The 21,531-nt window shown below is 39.3% G+C and overlaps 1 protein-coding gene and 1 pseudogene across 9 annotated transcripts; both read right to left on the reverse strand.

The window, feature by feature from the left end:
* Positions 1 to 1,197: 1,197 nt before the first annotated feature.
* LOC149408809 (death-associated inhibitor of apoptosis 1 pseudogene) lies at positions 1,198 to 10,289 on the reverse strand (annotated as a pseudogene). Of its 8 annotated transcripts, XR_016305371.1 has the most exons (3): positions 10,130 to 10,289; positions 3,475 to 4,971; positions 1,198 to 3,152 (listed from the first exon to the last, which is right to left on the reverse strand). The product of XR_016305371.1 is annotated as a death-associated inhibitor of apoptosis 1 pseudogene, transcript variant X2 (transcript). The 8 variants fall into 8 exon arrangements; XR_016305370.1 differs by having other exon boundaries at positions 1,198 to 4,971; XR_016305377.1 differs by lacking the exon at positions 10,130 to 10,289 and adding an exon at positions 9,752 to 10,033 and having other exon boundaries at positions 1,198 to 4,971.
* Positions 10,290 to 15,207: 4,918 nt separating this feature from the next.
* On the reverse strand, positions 15,208 to 21,076 carry LOC149408810 (putative inhibitor of apoptosis). The gene is made up of 6 exons (XM_089650422.1): positions 20,058 to 21,076; positions 19,751 to 19,938; positions 18,715 to 19,202; positions 17,481 to 17,568; positions 17,232 to 17,403; positions 15,208 to 15,794 (listed from the first exon to the last, which is right to left on the reverse strand). The coding sequence occupies exons 1-6, from the start codon at positions 20,775 to 20,777 to the stop codon at positions 15,672 to 15,674; spliced, it is 1,779 nt and encodes a 592-aa protein (XP_089506548.1). The 5' UTR covers positions 20,778 to 21,076; the 3' UTR covers positions 15,208 to 15,671.
* Positions 21,077 to 21,531: the final 455 nt, after the last annotated feature.

Below are 21,531 nucleotides of genomic sequence, written 5' to 3' on the forward strand. Positions count from 1 at the left end.
ATTTTATTATTGACAGTTTAATCAGCTATATGAATATCGATGGATTTTGCTTAATTTGTAAAAGAAATAAACTTTCAAAGAGTGAATGTTTAGAAAATTGCATAATAAAATAATTACCGGCTCTTGGAAACAACACGCATCCTGTCATTCCAGGCTGTGATCTCATCTGCGTCATCATTAGAGACATGGAAATTTCACGTTTTTGTGATAATACCACAGACATATGTATTCATATGTCTATGATGGTAGGCCTTTTTAGGATATGCAATTCTGTAGTACATTATTTTGATGCTCATAAGGTTTAGACCGCGCTAGCAATGTAAGCGGCCAAAAATAATCCTTTTGTCGACTTTTCTCTGCTTTCTACCAACATAATATGCATGTATTATATATCTAAACCTTCCGGAAGAAATTCTCTAAATGATTGTGAAAACCCTATCAAAATCCGTCACATAGTTTAGAAGAACTAAGCGCACAAACAGACAGACGCGGATGTCACTATATTTTATACTATTTAGAGATGGAATTCCACCACGAATTGTCAGTATCAAAAATAGAAATATTAAATACGTGTTCTTAACTTTCATTTTATAATATCCTTTGTTGTTTTACAAACTATATTTCTTTTCAAGCTTTAATTACATACACGATTTTTATTTCTTATATTATGGTTTATGTCTTAAAAGTCCAAAGGTGTTACTATTGTTGTTCGTCAGGTTTCAGCGCTTCTTGTCAAAACCAGTAGATGTCTAGGCCCGAGGTAGTAGATAGGTGATCACTGTTTAGGTATTATCGGCCCGGAGCGGACTGCTCCAATTGCACCCGCATAGGGCCGGCTCTGCATTTTATTACATTACAACATACTAAGTTATATTATTATTATTATAGATGGCATGAACCTGAAATACCATTGAAGAAAGAGACGCATCGATATGACATATATATAAAAAAAGAGAATTACTATAATGTATCTGGAGCTGAAAGGGTGTGGTGTTTGTTATTCCATCAGAATTCGGCCCACAGCCCCAAATACTGTTACGTTTAAGTCTCCACGCGAGCCCTCCCCTCGAGCCTTCCGGAAATAAACTAACTGGCCTAGAGATTTTACTAAATTTATCTTCTCTTTGATAAATTAAAATAATTAATCGAGATCATTATGGGAACATTGAAGGTGGGAAAATTGGAATAAATTAAGTATTATTTACGGTGAGGTGCAGTTTATTTGGGTTTTAAATAACTTAATGGACACAAAACAATAGAAGTTATTTAGATTTGTTACAAACATCTTGTCACTTGGCTTCGTCTACAATTCACACATTTACAGGTTTAATCTGCAATATCCACCCAGTGACAACTTCTCTATATAATAGATCTTATTTTGGATAAACCTCATTTGGAAAACATTGGGTTTTGATGCCCGTAACATACACAGTACATATTGGTGACGGAGCAACTTTACTGCTACAACTACTAGGAATTTGATTATCAAACAGATTACAGCGCACCAATCAGGTACTTGATAGTAGGACAATGTAAATCCCCAGTAACAATAGAGTGTCGAGCACTTACAGAGATGTAAGGCCATCACGCAATCGCAGAGATGCCTCGTTTGACACAAACAATACTCATCATGCATGAGAAAAGTTTAAAATACATATTATTAAGAAATCACTGTGAAAGTGCTAATTATCCCGGGCATAATGTCTTAACGTAACTTAACGAGCAGTCACAGTCCCATTCTGCGTTTGGCAACAGTGCAACAGCTTTTCTTTGGAATCATTGATCTGTTTGTTGACACGAGTTACAAGTTGCCGTTGCCAAACAGTTGCTGATGTGTTGTACATCATCATCAGGCATGTAGTAGGAACGGGCACGACCGTATACAGGTGTTTCAGTTAGAGTTTGTTGGTACTAACTTCCGCATAACTGATATGCAGCAGGTTTGGGTTTACTCCGTGATTCATTTCATAATTTTAGTGCAGCCGACAGAGCGGCCGTTTGCCCAGGAAAGGACAGAACATTAAATCATAATGAAAATTATTGTCGTGAAAACTTGTGTTATCATTTATAAATGAGAATATTTTATATAACAGTAATTGAAACAGCCTGTATAATATGTATTATTATTTAAAAATAAATAGAATAATCTAGATACAATGGTAATTAGGAAATATCTACAATAAACATGTTGTACTTCATGCAATGTACATAATTATAATGAAGGCAATATTTACACGTTGAGAGACCCCCACAATTATTATAACATTGGCTATTGACTCCTTTCTCCGTACCATCACCCTATTATGGTGTTCCTTTGTGTGTGCCAGTCACCCCATCAATAGCTGGAGAGCTTGGCTGGTGACCGCAGTACGGAGCGTCACATCATTGTGTCGGAAACAGCGCAGACGGAACACTTTACATAAACGGACACACCACACCTCTGAACCACTCGGCTTTGGACATTTGGATAATTTTGGAATTTGACACAGTATTCATGATCTCATGATGTGAACATTTTACAAGGAAAAAGAATTGCATAAATACTACAGAGATATGACTTGACAATATCAACTTTATAGTGTACTTTTCCAGTTAATCGCAACACAGCTAAAGTCCACAATAATCTTTGTTGCTTCTAGCTATTAGCTACAGCGATGAATAAACCGAGTGATAAGGACAGGATAACAACCACAAAAGCCACAAAAATAATAGACAGAAATAAAGAAAGATAATAAATGCCTCCACAGTGGTGTACAAAAATAGCAATTAGTAATATTAAACATGATGCAGCGCGCCTCGTCTCAGGGAACATCCTGGTACTTGTTGCAACGGACACACGGTGGCTGAAGGTCCACCTCTCGGGATTATCATCATGCTACTCTATTCTATTCTAGTCTAGTAGCACAGATCAGAAATGCATTTTTCTAGACTGGTAGTCCACACATTAAATTTATGACATCGATATGTAGAAATGCATATTACAAAAGAATAAATAAGAATACGACGCATTTGATACCCCCTCCTAGTGTTTCAGTCCATCCCGTCTCCGTCTCCTGACAGTTTAACCAATGTTGAGCAATCCATTCTGCTGAGGGTGTCATCACCATATTCCATTGGGCAGACCGCCACACTTGAGTGAGTGAGTACTGCACCTGCAAAAGCAAGTTCTTTGTATCAGCTGTTCAAAGTCTAGGTTACAGATACCACATTAAGTCGTTCAGGTCGGCAGTCCACACAATTATTCATCCTCTTCATTTGCAAACCCTTATACATGACCAGGAAGTGCTTTCACACCGTCCAGCCGTTTTACGTCTCCCAACAATCATTCAACGAGTTTCATCAACGAGTTTCAAATCATTATACGAGTTTAGGATGAAATGGTGGATTCCTTCTCAATCCTGAGATTCTCACGTTATTTGCTCGACATGATACTGTCACCATCGAATGCACAATACATTGGTCTAATCACTGTACCTTTGGGAACTCCCATCCCTCCATAGATGGAGGTTCCTCGGCTTCCACATTGTCTCTCTTTGACAGATGTTCTCTCTCCTGTTCTTAATCGTCTTCTCGTCTCGTGTTGGAACATCTACTTCCAATCTTGCGGCTGTTTCGTTCAGCCTCTCGGAGCAAAGTGCAGTCTCATTCGAGGCATCAGCTCGGATCCAAGATTTCATCAAGATCGGCAGTAAGTGTGTTTGACTGGTTATTTTAATTTTTTACATTTAATGATGTGAGAGATACATACATCCCTCCATATTTAGATGAGTTTTTAATTATGTGAATAATTCCAGATCTCCTGATCGGTACCAGAGTTTATGTTAAATGTACATAGCGGGAAAAAATATTATTATCTGCACAATATATTATATTTATAGGTATTTTTCACGTCTTCAGAAATATATTCACTTTTTGAGTCAGACACTTGGATCCCGTGGTGGAATTTCAATTTCACTCGGGGTATTGTTCACAGGAGTTACGAATAGAAGAGCTTGACCAGACTGCTGTAGGGCTGGCGGCACATGGGACACGAGGTGACGGACATGGCGCACTTCATGCAAGCCACCACATGGCCGCACGGCACGAAGCACACGTTGTAGTCGTTGCTGTAGCAGATTTTGCACAGTTTGTCCGCGTCGGGCTTGCTGGCATCCTGCTGAGCGGGCAGGGCGGGCGCGGGGGCGGGCACGGCAGGAGCCAGGGCCAGAGGCTCCGAGGCCGAGGACTCGCCGGCGTTCACCTTGTCGATGAAGGCCTGCCCCTTGATGGCGCGCAGGTACGGGCAGCGGTTGAACCACAGCGCGTGCTGCTCCCAAGGGTCGTCCTCGTCCTCCCAGTCCTTGAGGCCGCCCCCGCACTGGTAGCACAGCGTCTGGTCACCCTGGCCCGTATAGTAGAAGCCGGCGTCCGCCAGCTGCGCAGGGGTCTGGCGCATGCGCAGCGGCCAGCCCGCAAACGAGTCGAGCCGCGCCGCCTCCACCATGTAGGAGGGGTGTGCGGGGCGCGCTGCGAGCGCCAAGGAGCCGCACTCGTCGCGACCCAGGGGCACGTTGCCCACGGCCTTGCGCAGCAGGAAGGGGCACTGCGCGGACCAGCGGCCGTGGTCGGCCTCCACGTCATCTCCCTCGGTCCACTGCGACAGCTCCACTTTGCAGAAGTGGCAGACCAGCGTGTCGCCCACTCCGTTGTAGTAGAGGCCGTTGCGTGCGGCCCGCTCGGCGCTGAGGAACTTGGCTGGCCAGGCGCGCAACGTGTGCAGGCGGTGTTCCTCGCGGCGCAGGTCCTGGGACCCCTGGCCGTGCGGAGGCAGGGCGGGCGGAGAGTCCTGGCGCCCATCGGGGCTGTCTACCAGGGGTTCCTCGCTTTTCACCGCCACCTTGGGCGAAGACTTGGGCAATGACAGCTCATGGGAGAGCCTCAAGATGCAGTCAAGCTGGGTGGCCATCAGTTAGCAGCGGGCAGCGAGGAGTACTGCAATCAACATGAAATACTGATAATTTATATCGCCATACGCCATAATGTATTTCTTATCACATTTCTAATTTTTTTCAATTCTACGAAATTCATATTATTATTTTAACATGTAAAACATTTAGTCATATTACTGAAAGAACATTCTTCGGCATCCCTCTCATCCACAATTCAACCGTGTTCTCTGTCACAGTGCCAATATATACATAATATTATATTGTCGACTAAATTATTGAGAAAACACAATAAACTAGATGACGTCATATCTGGCACCGGTACGAAAGCATCGCGAGTGCACCAGCGTAAGAAGAAGAAGAAGAAGAATAATAATATTGTTATTGTATTAAATAAATTGTACATCCGCGTGAGTGCGTCGGATGACGGCATTCCCGAACATAGCGGCTGACGTCACGCCGGGCGGGCTGCGCGGGCGGGCTGCGCGGGCGGCGGGCGACAAGGGCAGGACCGGCTGGAGTTTATTATTATCACAAGGGGCCGGCTGGTAATCCAGTTCAAGAACTTAATCCACTACCACAATACTAATATTACACTACCAATATTACGCAAAACCAAACGCCGCTTGGGTTTAATTTAAGTCCCCCACATCAATCAGCATGGTGCCATATTGGTGTCATAATATATTATATATAAGCGGTTTTTGTTTTGCTGGAGGGCTTTATTAAGAAATTATGATGAACTATACAGTCCAGAATCCAAAATTACAATGTTCTCTCATTCAATATTTTCAAATTTCACACTCTAATTGTGCAAATTAGAGTGTGTGCAAGTAAGATTGAGCGTGTAGACCGGGGAGAAATTTCACCACATTTCAGAAGGGATTTCTCCAGAACTATTCCATATGAAACTGAAAATGTGGCCTAAAATTGACCTAAATGTGATCCACTCTTGTGAACCTCCATTTAGGGAATTATTATTAAAAGATCGAACCGTATTTACAAAAGAGGGAATCGTGATAATATTATGTACCAGAAAAAAGAAATGTCATTCGTTATAAAACGTGAATGGAAAATACTATTAGTTATTTGTCAATTAAAAGTGTGTCACAATAAAATTCTAGAAAATAAATACATACGTAGTTATATAATAATATTCATGAAAAGTTGCACAACATCGGCTTGTAAACAAAATAACACGCAGAATATTCGAATGCAAACAAGTTTCTATCGGCTTCACGTGGCATTGGAGTACCTGCAAGACGTAATGTCGGGCTGTGGCTGTCTGCACTCAACAACAGATACCCACGGTCATCTTTGTTTGCTGCCTGCTTATCGAAAACTAGTGGTTAAAGTCTCGGGCGTCTCCGACTTGTTCTTCCATTCACATTGCAACTACATTACATCGACTTTACTTCGACTCCCCGATTTGTTCCGACATGCAGACCACTCTCTAAGCACTCCCTGCACTCATGAGAACCAACATTGTCATTTTCAGCGATATCGGACCACTACTATTCGAGTTTTGCAAGCACAAACCAGAGAGGTCGAGTTCTTTAACAATTGTAAAAAAATAAATAAAAATAGATGAAGGGGTTGGCATGGAATGTGAAGACAAGCTATTCAATAAATCTTATTGCATATAAAAAGAAGCACAAAGTGAAGGAATGTGAATACAAGATATTCAATAAATTCAACAATTTATTCTCATTACATTATACGTCATGTTGTATTGCATTGGAAAAGAAGCACAAAGTGAAGGGGTTGGCATGGGATGTGAAGACGAGATATTCAATAAATTCAACAATTCTCATAGCATTATACATATTGATTTAATGTAACGGAAATGAGAACAGATACTGATCTACTTTATAATATCCATCTTATTATATTATTTAGTGTGATTACGTACAAGGCAGTGTTTACTGCCCCCGAATAATTCTATCGAAGACAAACACTGGGGAGGGAGGAGGCAAAAGCGAACGCCCTACATTTCCCGTGACGCGCGAGATATTTGACATTCTAAAGCCCCAAGCCCACGTTGGCACCCATACTGCTCTTGGCCTATCGCCTATCGTATATTTTCACAAACTATGAATAGCGTTAAAAATGTGTGGAAGATTTAATATTTATTTTTTTCTGAATACGTACTAATTAACTAAAAATGAAAATAATAAAAATACGTAATTTTCATTTTTAATTATTGATTTCAAAAATAATCTGTAACCACTGGCTGGCCAGTGGCGGCTTCTACTCACAAAAATGGGTGGTGCGCTAAAAAGATTGCCAGTCCCTCCCTACGTCAGGTCAGGTAAAGGGTAGCAACAGTGCTGGTATGCCCAAATTTCCCTAGATTTCGGAATGAGTTTGTATTCTCCATTGCTCAGTACTGGATTCCCCACCATATTTTCAAATCCATATGGGAGAAGGGGGTGGCTAGAGAATTTTAAGGAAATGTAATTCCCTACAATATTTTCAATACATTGGGGGAGGGCCGTGGCTAGGGATTTGGAGAATAATTAAAAATAATTATCCACATTATTTTGGTACTAAAACTTGATTTTTTGAAATTTGTAGTAAATTCTCACAATTAATGTGAATATATTTCTTCAAAATGGTAGGATAACCAAGAAACATCCAGAATCCCGCATTTTCCCCACAAAATACCCAACTCTTAAAATCTTATAAATTCCACGCAATTTTTACCCTGATGACTAGAAAACTAGCAAATTTGAAGCTTATACCGACTTAATTATTATTTTGTTGGTAAACTAATGTTTAAGACAAGATTTTTTTTGCATAGCACAAAGGGTAACAATTATTTTACAAGCAATAATTATTCGCCTGAAACACTCATCCACATTGAAAAATCTCCTGATAAAAGATACATTCAGCTGAAAACAACCAACTCTATTTTATAAAAAAAATGTAACAAGCAGTAATTGTTGAATGAAACACTAGTATATATAGAATTATTTCGCGGATAAGAGATAAGCCGCCATAGCTCAGTGGTCAGAGCTGTCGACCGGAAATCGAAGGGACACGGGTTCGAGTCCCGTTGGCGTCATGTATCTTTTATCAGGATATTTTTCAATGGGGATGAGTGTTTCAGGCGAATAATTATTGCTTGTAAAATAATTGTTATACCGACTTGTTGGAATTATCGGTAAGCGAATTGAGAACTAAAGTGGTGCCATCTCGCTGAAGAGGCTTTGGTGAGCACCGTTTATGTTTCGGAGAAATTTCAATACTACGATCAACATCCACACTTTGCGCGTTTAGATTATTGATGCTCCCAGATGACGTTTCTCGATGAGCAAAATATAGACTTTGCTTGCACCATGTGATTTTGAAATTAACTTAATACTTTTACGGTATTACATTTATTACTGCTGTTTGCTTTGATTTTTGGTGTTATTATTATCGGTTGATAATTATTATTTTTAGATTGATTGAGATTTTTGGAATGCGTTGCTCCTACACTCTTCAGCGCTAGCCGCCAGCAGTGGCTGGTAAGACGGCTGTCACCAACGTCAACCGGCTACGTCAACGCCGCCGAATTCACGATTAAAAACGATCATGTCGTTTAAGCCGCAAATCAAAAATGCCACATTTAAAATCATTATAAAAATTTATTCGTCAACATAAAAAAATAACAACACCGTCGTATTATTGAACAAATAAAAATTAAAACACCCTATTCTGCGTTGGCCATTTGATCTAGATGGACGTGGAAAACTATCGCAGCCGCGGCAATTTATTTCTACAGCCCGTTTATTTACTAATCATCGAATCTCGTAAACGTACATAATCATTCACGCCATAATCAACCCTATTGCCTCCACTGAACGCGTACTACCGACTGAAGACGGGGCCAACGTGTGAACGCTCTTGGCTGATTGGTGCCAAGATCATTTGATGTGTGCACGAAAACCGACAATAATCGGGTTGGCAGGCCAGCGTTGGCGGCCAAAGCGTGCATACGCCAAATGGTCGTGTCCACGTTGGGCCAACGTGTACTGGGCGCATTACAATTAGGCTCTAAGATAACCTTCCGGCTGTATTTTCCTACTTCCCACTTGATGACTCCCACAAGACCAGGAATGAAATTGACTGTAGACTGGAAATCTCTAGCTTAGGTGACACTCCAGCAAACTGTACTTGTCTTTACTCTGCGTTAATCGAATACGCTCCGGGTTATTCTATCCGGTTTTCTACATTCTGTATGAAAATTCCAATAAATGAAAATCCCAGATTTAAAACATATACACATTATCAGACTATTATCAATTCATATAATTTGCATGCTTATCTTCCAAGATAATATACGAGGACGCAAAGTTTGTTTACAGTTAGCTTGTTTCTTTCGAGACAAGTATGTATAATTATTTGTATTGGTTTCAGTCACATTACCTTAGTTGTTGTTCACGAATTAGCTTTGGTTGTATTGGATTGTTTGTTTTTAAAGTATCGTTAATCAGTCAACCGTACGTCTGCGGTACATCAACCGTACGTCTGCGGTACAAACGGGAAACGGGGCCCGCACTCGTCCTGGGAGAGATAACAGGCCATCTGTCAGCCCTACTAACGCCCCACACCACACATCTAGCACAACACACAACACTTCAACACAAGACAGGAAATTATTTAAAAACGCGCATTTCATTTCTTTTAACTTTCGTTATATTTATGTTATTGTTTTCGTAAGCGTCAAATAATATCAATCAAATGTTGGAAATTTAGTCTGGAACATAGATTCTATTCATACTAATACAATATGCTGGTACTTACTGATAGATATGGAATGGAAATATAAATCTACGTACAATTTCCTGGAATCAACTACGCCTCTGACGCGTCACTATCACATTCCATTCCCGCGCGCCTACCGCCCCTCGTCTCCCCTTGCACTCAGTTGATCAACATTCCTAACTAATCGTACCAAGAAAGGCCTTCGAAACGCTTTGGCAAATAGCGTGATTTATTGTTTACACAGAACATAAAATATCCAAGTACACCAAATTTTCACGACTTCGACCCGAACTATAGCGTAAAATCAGGGACTTTGCTGAAATTATTGAATGAAAATAACAAAGACGCCATTATGAACATTGAACAGCATTCCGTCAACAGCTGCTATTTGGGCACAATGGATATGAAGCGTTTCAGGGAAATAAATCGATAAAATTTAAAGTCAAACTCACGTGAAGGGTTATGGTGATGTTTAGATATATAAAGAACTGCTAGAAACATGTGTTAAACAATAAATAAATACTTATATTTAAAACTTAGCATTACACTACTTGTTCTTTGAGATGGCCTGTTCCATAGACAATCTGACAAGCTGAAAACAGTGAAAACGTGACAACTAAACGCTCGCTAGTCTATGAATGATGATATTCCAAGAAAAAATATTACGAGAATTCGGGGTCAGTTTGAATATAATGAATACAAATTATTAGAAAAGTATCCACTTTTGCGAATAATAGTTATTAGATTTGAACTAAGTTATCATATTTTATACATAAATAAAGAAAAACGGATCGGTGTAACCAAAATATAAAATAATTTAATTCGTATTTTCTTTGCTTGCAGAGAAAAGGGTACACTGTTGTACTTTTGGTTTAAAAACCCTCTCAAACCTTATATCAATAAACAGCTTCTAAATGTAGTCCTATTGTCAACACTTTAGATAGATATATCGCCGTTTCACCAATAATAAAGTTGATTATGTGAAAATAGTGAATATTTTTAATTTATAGTCACTAGTCGTTAGATGTACACAAATTCACTTATTATACTGCAAAGGTTCCCAAGTTAACAAGGCAGCACCCACATAAATGATATAATCTTCAATAATTTTATATAGGTTTCTGAAGTAGCGTTATCTAAAATATTGGTAACATCATCTAAAAATATGTTTTTTTATCGATACCTACCAAAAAATAATAGTGATTTGATGTTTAAAAATATGTTTTGTTATCGATACCTATAAAAAAATAATAGTGAGTTGATGTCTAAAAATATGTTTTGTTATCGATACCTACAAAAAAATAATAGTGAGTTGATGTCTAAAAATATGTTTTGTTATAGATACCTACCAAAAAAATTCCTAGTCAGCATATGTAAAAGCACAGCTGGGCGTGAATTTATTAGTAAATACCATAATTTTTTTGTTACGACTTATCGAAGAAAAAATTAACTACACCTTTTTGTAAAATACCTTAAAGATATACACACTTGAGGATCGGCGTAGGATAACGAACCTATGCTTCTTTTTCAAAATTGTAAATTCAGAGCTTGACTGTTGCGAACTTTTGAGTATGGTCAATTTAAGAGTACTTACTCGATTCATTATGTAGCAACCTCGAAGTTCAAAAAATTTCAATTTTTAATGCCAAGATATTATTTCTGATAATGAATGTCAGCTTAAAATAATATTTTTATTTTATGCAATTGTAAACCACTAAAATGTAAGAAAAATAATGTTTATAAACATTGCCCTCGTGGTCGAAGGGTAAGGCTTTTGACCAGCAATATTCCAACGGTGGCGGGTTGGAATTTCAGCATGCGCAAGTAAATTTTATTTGATTAATTTGTGTAATGTCACAAATTACTCATTAAAAAATAATATTTAGTATATGTGCAGCACGTTCCAGAGTGGAATATACTCTCAGTATCGCCCTGCTGTAAGACGACCATTCAGAATTGATACGTTGCTTGAAATGCTTTGACCGAATAATGACCAGATCTGAATAGCCAAGTACATCCCAACCATCCGCTTCCCCATCTCCTTTTGCACAAACTGAACCATCATGAAGAATAGGAGGTACCATTCTATGGAGTCTGGACTACTGCGCGTGTTGTCAGATTTGATGCTTGCAGATGAGTCAGGTAAGCTAGCTTTGCTATCATTATTAGATTTGAGTGCAGCATTTGACACCATTGACCACAATTTCCTGATCGACAGACTGGAAAAAACTTTTGACCCCGATTTCTGGAGTCCCCCAGGGTTCAGTGCTGGGGCCCCTACTTTTTAATTTGATCATCAACGATATAAACAAAATAATAGAATCATTTGGACTTCTTTCCCATTGCTATGCTGACGATCAGCAAATCTATTTCTACTGTGCGCCGAATGAGAAAGACAAATTGAAAGATGTCACAATGCATTGCTGCCATAATAGAGTGGATATCTTTGAACAAGCCAAGACCAAATCCATCCAAAACAGAATTTCTCTGGACAGCAACAAAAAAGCGCACGTCAATATTAGACAAATCTCCTCTCATTACTTCTAGCTGCAACATCAACCCTAAAAATGGCATTAAACTCCTAGTTGTTCATCTATATGAAGATCTTTCACTCAAATCCCAAATTAACAAAACAGTAAGCGCAGGTTTCTTTCACTCTCTCACTAGATGGTGTCGAGACAAATTGTCTACATTTTTGGTGAAAAATTTTAGCTAAAAAAAGTTAGCACTTACAATGCCTTTCTCATATAAAATAAAGTTGGTTGTTTCAGGTGAAACAAATGTAACAAGCAGTAATTGTTGAATGAAACACTAGTATATATTGAATTATTTCGCAATTTATTTTCGACCGGAAATCGAAAGGATACGGGTTCAAGTCCCGTTGGCGTCATGTATCTTTTATCAGGAGATTTTTCAATGTGGATGAGTGTTTCAGGCGAATAATTATTGCTTATAAAAATATAGTACTTACTCGCATGCACGCAGTACATGGCAAGAGTCAACATCATTTTAAGATCACAAGCAAAGCATTAATGTAAACTGAATTAAGAATATTGTGTTTACACTAGAATTAATTCATACTGATATAATAAAACATCAACTCTTTACCACAATGTTTTCATCCGTGTAAAAAGGGTTTGAAAAATTGGACATTTTTAAAAGAAAGACAAAAATTCCCGGGTTACGAATAATCTGAAAATAATTTTAAAATGTCATAATGGAGGACTTCGCCAGCCGAGGAATCGAACTCACAATGTTTGAGTGGTACCCAGACCAGATGCCTTCTCAGCCGCTATTGTGTGAGTAGAAATATTTATTCTAAACAGTCAAAGAGTATGTTTGCATAATCACAATCACACACACTCTGGCTAAATAACAACAAAACAATGGAGGAAGACTGAAGAATGGAAGAACTTAAATATGTATTATGGAATATTATTACATATTATGTATAGAGCCTATATCTATGCCTTGTTCCCAACAGAGCGGGAATAAGGAAGTTGAGTCCATTTTTTTTATTTTTTTTTATCAATGTTCGCATTCAAACTGGTATTTTTTTTTTTTTTTTTAAAGTTTGTTTTCATAGTTAAATTAATTCTCAAAGTTTAAATTTTATTAAGCCCGCCAAAACGAGCGGAATCCGAGCGGTAACAGGCGGGGTGTAGTGTGACGTCATTAGAACTGTGAAAACCACGTCGCTTAAGCATTATGTATGGAAAAAAATTTAATTCTTCAACAAGGAATTCCAGTAATTTTTTTACCAATGTTAACCGTCTATTATAATTGATGTTATTAAAAAAAAAAGAAAATTGATTAAGATTTGATAGTTAAATTAATATTTTAAGTTAGAATATTTGCTTTTCACGCCCGGTACGGTATTGCCGTCGCTACTTGTTGACGTTCCCCGCGCGAATTCAGGACCACCGCGCAGAAAAGTAGAGACCAAAAGTAAAATAACGGTTTACAGCCCAGTTCACTGTGAGACTTTTCTGAGCGGCCGGCGGCCTGAAGTGTATCACATGCTATGTGACATGTATAATAATAAAAACATCTAAGTTATGCAATAAACAACATATTATTATAAAGCACTATACGAATATGTATCTTTAGAAATCCATTTCATATAATAATAATAACAAATACGTACATATATTTGACAAACCCAAATAAACCTTTGGCCTATACACCTCTCTCATCTAAACCGACCATCTCTCATGTAATAGAAAGAGATGCACCATAGGTGATCTGTTGTACGTACAATCACGACACATGTGACGTCAGAATTCTTTCGACCAATCGTGGAGCGTATACAGTCTATTGCTATTGAATGCTTTTTCAAGAACGTTTAACTAATTCTAAGAATAATAATATAGAAATATATTTATATATTTAGAATCGATATTTTTTGATCTACATGAACATATTTTTTATAAGTCAAAATATTTTTCGCTCAACTTCCTTATTGGAGTCTCTTGATCCTCTTCACATTTGCTGCATCCGTGACTAACTTCACACTCAAACAGACTACAGCTTGAAACATTTAACTTTGCCAGGAAGTGAAGGCGGAAAAACTGTTCTATTTCCATACATTTGTTTGTATCCAAAATAACCAAAGTGACGCCATCCAATGCAAAGTTTCCATGTAAAGCAGCGCATCATCCATGTACATTGACAGTTTTAAAACAATAATGCAGAATTATATTTATAGAAACAGTCAATTATACAAAAGTGATTTCAGGATAGACTCAAACAAAGAAATAAGTGTTGAGACATTATTATGTGGAAAAACCAACATGAAAAGTGTCAGTGTTTTTACACATATATTTGATTCCGGCCATTGAATTCCCCACGGACGCAATGCGTACATACATTTTTTATGAAAATAGATACACTCTTGAGGAACACTCTTGTCCCACGCAATGCCGATTTGCGCTGCCCAGATCTGCCCAGGATGTGTATGTGTAAAAGTGGAGGGTACGGCCGTCACGCCTTCCAGCGCACGTGACCAGTGTGTTTTTAGACATTACATAATAATATTTGTCTAATTTATATAGCGCCGTTTTCGTGAGAAATCACCTCAAGGGCGCTGAAAATAATATGCAAGGTGTCAGTTTATTTGACATTTCATGATTTGATTGTGTATTTACGAAAAAATTCATTTAAAAACAATAATCTTAGTAAGTCGTCCTCAAATTCACTTTCGGAATCATAAGACGTGACAAAATATGTGCATTTTTTAAGAAGGGCAACATTAACATATTGGTCACATGCGTTGGAAGGTGCATACCTAATTTGTGTTCCATATTTAGGGCAAGTGTGTACGTCGGCCTGCGAATGTGGCATCTCATACGTTGCGTATGTGAGCCAAGTGTGTCCTTACCTAAATCCAAACTGACAAGCTTGTGTATGTTGATCACAATCACAGAATTTAATACCAAGTTTAACTAAATATTAAAATTGCAAGGATAATCCCACGACCAACTATCATTATGTATTAGTCATATATTTATTTATCAATAATAAAAAATAATTAATATATTATATTACACTTTATTGACATTCAACTATTATTTGTAGTGTCTAACTGTGAGCAATCAAAGTTGAATTTGAAATTGTCGCAAATAAATAAAAAAATTCTCACAAACACAACAAGATGAAATTCATGAAAATATTCAATACTATAACGAAGGTCAGTAGACAGAAGAGAAAATTTCAATAACCGCAAGTACTAAGTCTATGGTTTTGTAATTTTATTCAACCAATTTTCCAAAAAGAAAAAGTTCTTGATGGAATTCTAAAACATTATGCTTCTGCGTTTGTCCCTTTCTCCCACACCCCTAAAAACAAAAGAGATTAATTAAGAAAGTCACTTGTTTTTCACTTGTCAACAGCTTTCTTTGAATATTCAATTTTCTATTATGAACTGAATTCTGATTTCCTTATTGTTGGGGTGAGCCATTTGCGTGCGAGGTTTGCCCTCAGTGTGTGTGGAGGCTAGGAGAGGTAGGTGCGCACAATGCCCTTGACCTTGGAGCGACAGAGCGGGCAGGCGGAGAGGCAGGGCGCGCACTGCACACAGCTCAGCAGGTGGCCACACGGCAGGAACACTACACCCACCTGGAATCATTTCATAAACATACGCTTTGTAAAGAATTTGGAAGTCTAAATTCATGCAGAAGATTCAGTCTACTAAACTGGCGCACAATAAGGAATTTGAGTCCATTTAGTAAAATACATATATATTATCAATGTCCACATTCAAACATAAATACCAGTATTTTTTTTAAGTTCTTTTTCATAGTTAAATTAATTCTCCAAGAATTTTTGATATCTTTTAAGCCCGCCAAAATGACGATAACCCGAGCGGTAAGAGGTAAATGGGTGCGTGATGTCATCTGTGCTCTGTACGTCTACCGTGGATAGTACTGGGTAGGCATTTTGTATGGAGATTTTATTTATTTTTCATTAAGGAATTCCAGCAATTTTTGTATCAATGTTAACCGTCTAAATAAATTAAGGGTATTTTTTTAATATCAAAATTTCATACTAATATTCATTTTTAATGTTAGAATTTGATATTCGCGTCGAAAAATCGCAGGATGTTGGGGCTCACATGGTATTATCCTTATATCTACGTAGCTCACAGGCTAAAACTTTGCTGCAGTTTGAGGTGTACTTGCCAGCGGGGTTAAACCATTGCTCTTATGTTTTGAAATGAGTTTTTACTTATTAATTTAAAATTAATTATATTTCCTTTATATCTTGTACATCTGATATAAAGGAAAGTCTGGCAGTAAAAGAAAAGGACATATACCGCACCGCCGACACACTGCGGCCGGATTTTTCATTTCATAATTGCTACTGCGATGATTTCTCCAAAAACATCACAATTATATTTCCTTTATATCTTGTACATCTCCCCCTTTATATAAGTAAAATAAAAACTATTTGGGAAAACCAATGGGGAGGTTTTAAACTCTTATAATTTTTTACAAATTTTCTAATTTTCTCTTATATTTTTGACAACAAAAAATTTAGTGGTCAAGTCATACTTTTGAACACATGTAATGTAATCAAACACTGTATATATTATAGAGGTGAGCCCATAGACTAATATTAGACTAGACAAGGCTAATCTAGTATAATACATGGGTGAGCCTGTATAAGTATTCTCGTAAAACCATTTTAAGCGACTGCCTTCGTCGAGTACTCTGACAAAATGACAAAGCAACATTCGGCCAACATAAAGGCCGATATGCAAATATGGCTTTCGCGTCAGCCAGATCACATAATGAGCAGCACATTTTTACAAAATAAATCAGTTGAACTTTACCACTCAACAAAGTCTTTTACTTTCCTACAAAGTAACTCCTGACCATCAGCTGCCTCACCTCGCCCCGTGTCTGCTTGGAACCATCTGGTGCTTACCTCATCAAGACCAGAAGCAAGCAGAGGCAAAGCAGAGACAGATGCAATGAGCATGGACTGACTTGATAACTGAGTGGGTTGCTGCTTGCACTAAAGCCTTTAGTTGCGGGTAAATGGGTGTGTTACCTCAGCATCCATGCACACCTTGCACAGGCGGGCCTCCTTCAGTCTCCTGTTCTCCTCCTCCACGGACACCTCCTGCTCTGTCCCCTGTGCTCCCCCGACGTCCCCTGCCCCGTGTGCACGGGGGGCGCTCTCAGCGGGTAGCGTGGGAGGACTTGTCGTGGCAGTGGCTGATCTGAGTACGTTACAAAGGGGATATTATAATTATGAAGTAATATAGAATGTATGCATTACATCATGTATATAACTCACTGAGAGTGGGGCGATGCCGTGGGAGAAACACTGCCCTCCTCGTTCAGCGCCGCATTGATCAGTGCCTCACTGCTCTGGAATGGGGTTCCTATAACACATATACTTAATAATATCTACATTCAATATTCACTTCTGTGAGACGTCATAGGAGCCGCACAATATTAAAGAAACCAAAATAAAATATGATTGTAATATATTTACTTCTTCATAAAAAGAATTTGGCATTCTCGGACTATAAAATATTACCATTTGTTATTTCGGCTAATGGCATTATACCTAGCTCTCTCATTAAAAATTTAGGCATATTAGATCTATCTAAAAATTTATACATATATAAAAATGCAAAAATCAGTCATTTTAAATACATGTAGGATAATGAAAGATTTTTTAAATATTTATGCTCAGGGATCAGTAGGATAAATAGGCCTTGTTAGGAGTTCTACCGAGCCGAACCCTCTGATATGAAAATATCTGGAGTCGGTGAATTATTTTCCCATTTGATCTCTGGTGAGTTGACGTGTTGTACTTGTATTGTTTTGTATTTATTTTGCTTATATAATGCACTTGCATAATGTTGATTGACTAGATGATAATTTGTGGAAAAGTGTGTGGAAGGGTTTAGTTTTTCCTATGGGGAAGATTTAACCCGGACCTAAAGTCGGAAATTAAAAAAAATATGGTTGCTTTTTCAGAGCCAGCCAAAAAGATCTAAATCTGGCAGGGTGCCCGTGACATCATACGTAAGACCAATCCCACTCGGGTTAGTATGAAATCAACAAATTCTAATTTAAATATTTAACAAGATATCTATTTATAATTAACGGCACAAGCGCCATTTACATACATGATAGTTATTGACAGTCATAGTACAAATTATATAAGTAAACAAAACAAAGTGAATGAAAGAAATGAAGAAGAAACAACACAAAAAACTTGTTACGCAGTGACCTCCTTAAAACATGCACTGCTAAAATTCTATACTTTAACAGAGGCATATTAAAAACATTAGCTAACTAGCATAAGAGTTACCAATTGGTGTGTAATCTATTTATAACAGAATTGTAGCCTGAAACCGTATACGAGTGTCCGCATTCTTAATGCCTGGCCAACCGACCCGTGATGTAGCGATGTAAGTTCTGTCAGAACCCGCCGACCAATCACAGGGCGTTTAAGTCTCCTACGGTTTTAATCGTTCCCACAATACACTACAGGTCACATTTGATGTATTATATACCTGTGTCCCGGAGACGTTTGTGGTAGGCCTTCTTGAGGGTGTCGGGCAGCAGCCCGCAACTCAGCGCCACGGCGGCCACAGAGCCCCGCATGCAGCGCTCCACCGCTTCCCCCACCTCCTCACTCGCTTCCACCTCCTTGTGGGCGTTGATGAAGGCCTGGCCCTTGGCGAGGAGCAGGAAGCCGCAGTGGGGGAACCAGCGGGCGTGCTCTATCCAAGGCTCGTCCTCTTTCTGCCAACCACGCAGGGATCCGCAGCAGTGGAAGCAGCGAACCTGGTCTTCCCCGCCCACGTAGTAGAATCCGGCGGCAGCCAGGGCTGGCGGCTGTTGCGGTCGCTCGGGGGGCCACGTGGGGGGGAAGGAGCGCATCCGGGCTTCTTGCGAGTGCAGTCCCGCCTCCCCTGCTCCCGCCCCGCCCGCCACTATGCCCAGCTCTTTTGAGATCTCGCTGTCCACCAGCGCAGAGTTGCTGTCTGGTGACGATAAACTGGAACAAAAAGTTAGAACTGCGTAAGTAATAAAGAACTCATAGCGTGTAAAACAGCAAAGTATAGTAAATAGAATATGTGTAAATAACAAAGCAAAATGAGATCCTGTAATTAATACAATATATAATATATGTAACTAAATCAATATAAAGATGAGGTACATAGGAAATGCTTAATGGGTAGTATATTACAAAACAATTATGAATAACATTACCGACGACGATCAGAATACTATTTCCCCCTGACAGATTACTAGCGAGAGGAACACTTGCCAAAATTAATATACATATATTAATCATCCAAGCAAATGACAAATCAAACTTATTTATAATTATGTATTACCAATGGTAATTAACAAAGTTGATTGACTCTAAACTTTTATTTGCACTTGACTTTTTATGTAAACCGATTGAGTTATAAATTGCGCCTGCTCTCTAAACAGTATACTCTCTATAATAGAGGGACAGGCACTTCATAATGGGTACATAACCCATTTACTAGTATTATTTATAATTTCATATAATCCAATGTGTGAAAATGGTCTCACATTTGCCTATTTTGAGCGTAGGTACAGTGCGGGAAGTGACGCAAGTGCTCGGAGAGGGGCCGGTCCTCGGGCAGCCAGTTCTGCAGCTCTCCGGTGCACCACGCACAGCGCACACGGTCACCACCGCCCCCGCCCCCCACGTAATAGAACCCCGCCAACGCCAGAGATTCGGCAGAGATGAAGCTCACCTGCAACATGGCCAAATGGAGGCAGATTGTTACTTTGCTGTAGGTACAATAATACTTTAAGGAGAGTTTATTCCAAACCTACTATACTGTAGTTATTCAGTGGGTAAAATGTTTCTCACGGGCCAGTTGCTGAAAGACAGGAGTCTCAACATATCTGATTTAAAGATTGTGTCTTTGGTGAGGTCCTCCTCCGGTTCCTGCGCCCCTGAGGTCGGAGGTGGCTCGCTGGACAGACTGCTGGACTGATCGCTGGTCTGATTGCTGGGCTGATTGCTGGGCTGATTGCTGGACTGATTACTGGGCTGATTGCTGAGCTGATTGCCGGGCTGATTGCTGGTCTGATTGCTGGGCTGATTGCTGGACTGATCGCTGGTCTGATTACTGGGCTGATTGCTGGTCTGATTGCTGGGCTGATTGCTGGACTGATCGCTGGTCTGATTACTGGGCTGATTGCTGGTCTGATTGCTGGGCTGATTGCTGGACTGATCGCTGGTCTGATTACTGGGCTGATTGCTGGTCTGATTGCTTGGCTGATTGCTGGGTAGACTACGACTGCCGGTTTGATCTTGCGGTCTTTCCTGAACCTGCTGTCCCGCTGGTATGTTCCCGGAGCCCAGCGGGTCTAGCACAAAGGGGCAGAGGGGGTTCAGCAGGCGGTGGCGCGCCATGACCTGATCCCCGAAGGCCCAGCTGCTGATGCGGCCCGCGCAGGAGAAGCACTCCACCTCCTGGCCGCGCCCCGTGCAGAAGAAGCCCCCCCGCGCCACTCGCAATGAGTCCACGGGAGCCCCCACCGGCCAGTCACTGAACGTGGACAGCCTACTCTTTTCATCATTCATTCTGAACAATAAATTCGACTGTGTCACCGCCCTGCAATTATCACTTCACTAACTACAGGTTCTTTACTCATTCATTTCTGTAACGAGTTCATGTCTATGTCTGTTATTTGGTTGGTGACTAGTACAACGAAATAATTTTCAAAATAATATCAAGCTCCGTCAGAAAAGTTATCGCAAATTGATATAACAATCTAATCCATTTGATTTGTAATGTTCAATGCCAATCACGACGTTCAAAATTATTTTTTTATTTATAAACACGGGAAGATCTGTCAAAGTCATAAATAAACCACTCACGTCAAACGTCAAAGTAAAAGGTAGGTACATAAATTGATAAATATGTTGGGTAGGTAGTTCTTGGTAGCAGTGATGGTATTCCGAAAAAATAAATCTCCCCAGCTTTTTCGCCAAAATCCCCAGATTCGAAAAATTCGGTACCATGCTAATAAAATATGGGGCTAAAACAGGCGCAACAGGTATCGAAGAGTGGGGGGAGGGGGTTAATATTTTTTTCTGTTATAAATAATGTTTAATTTTCTCATATTTTGGCAAATAGACACTAATTACCCACGCACACGCTGCGCCTTAGTGGGTTCCCATTATTCGTATTGATTTATATAATATTGTATGTAGTTGATGTAAAAATTGGGAAAAAATAAAGGAAAATTAAAATACTTCTCACAAAAATTTTGATTGTGTAATACCTTTGTCGTGATAAATTAAAACTTTTATACACAAAAATTCAATGCAACAG

Source organism: Hesperophylax consimilis, unplaced genomic scaffold (assembly GCF_061612785.1).
Source record: "Hesperophylax consimilis isolate HC1 unplaced genomic scaffold, BYU_Hcon_1.0 scaffold_59, whole genome shotgun sequence".
In the NCBI taxonomy this organism is placed as follows: Eukaryota; Metazoa; Arthropoda; class Insecta; order Trichoptera; family Limnephilidae; genus Hesperophylax; species Hesperophylax consimilis.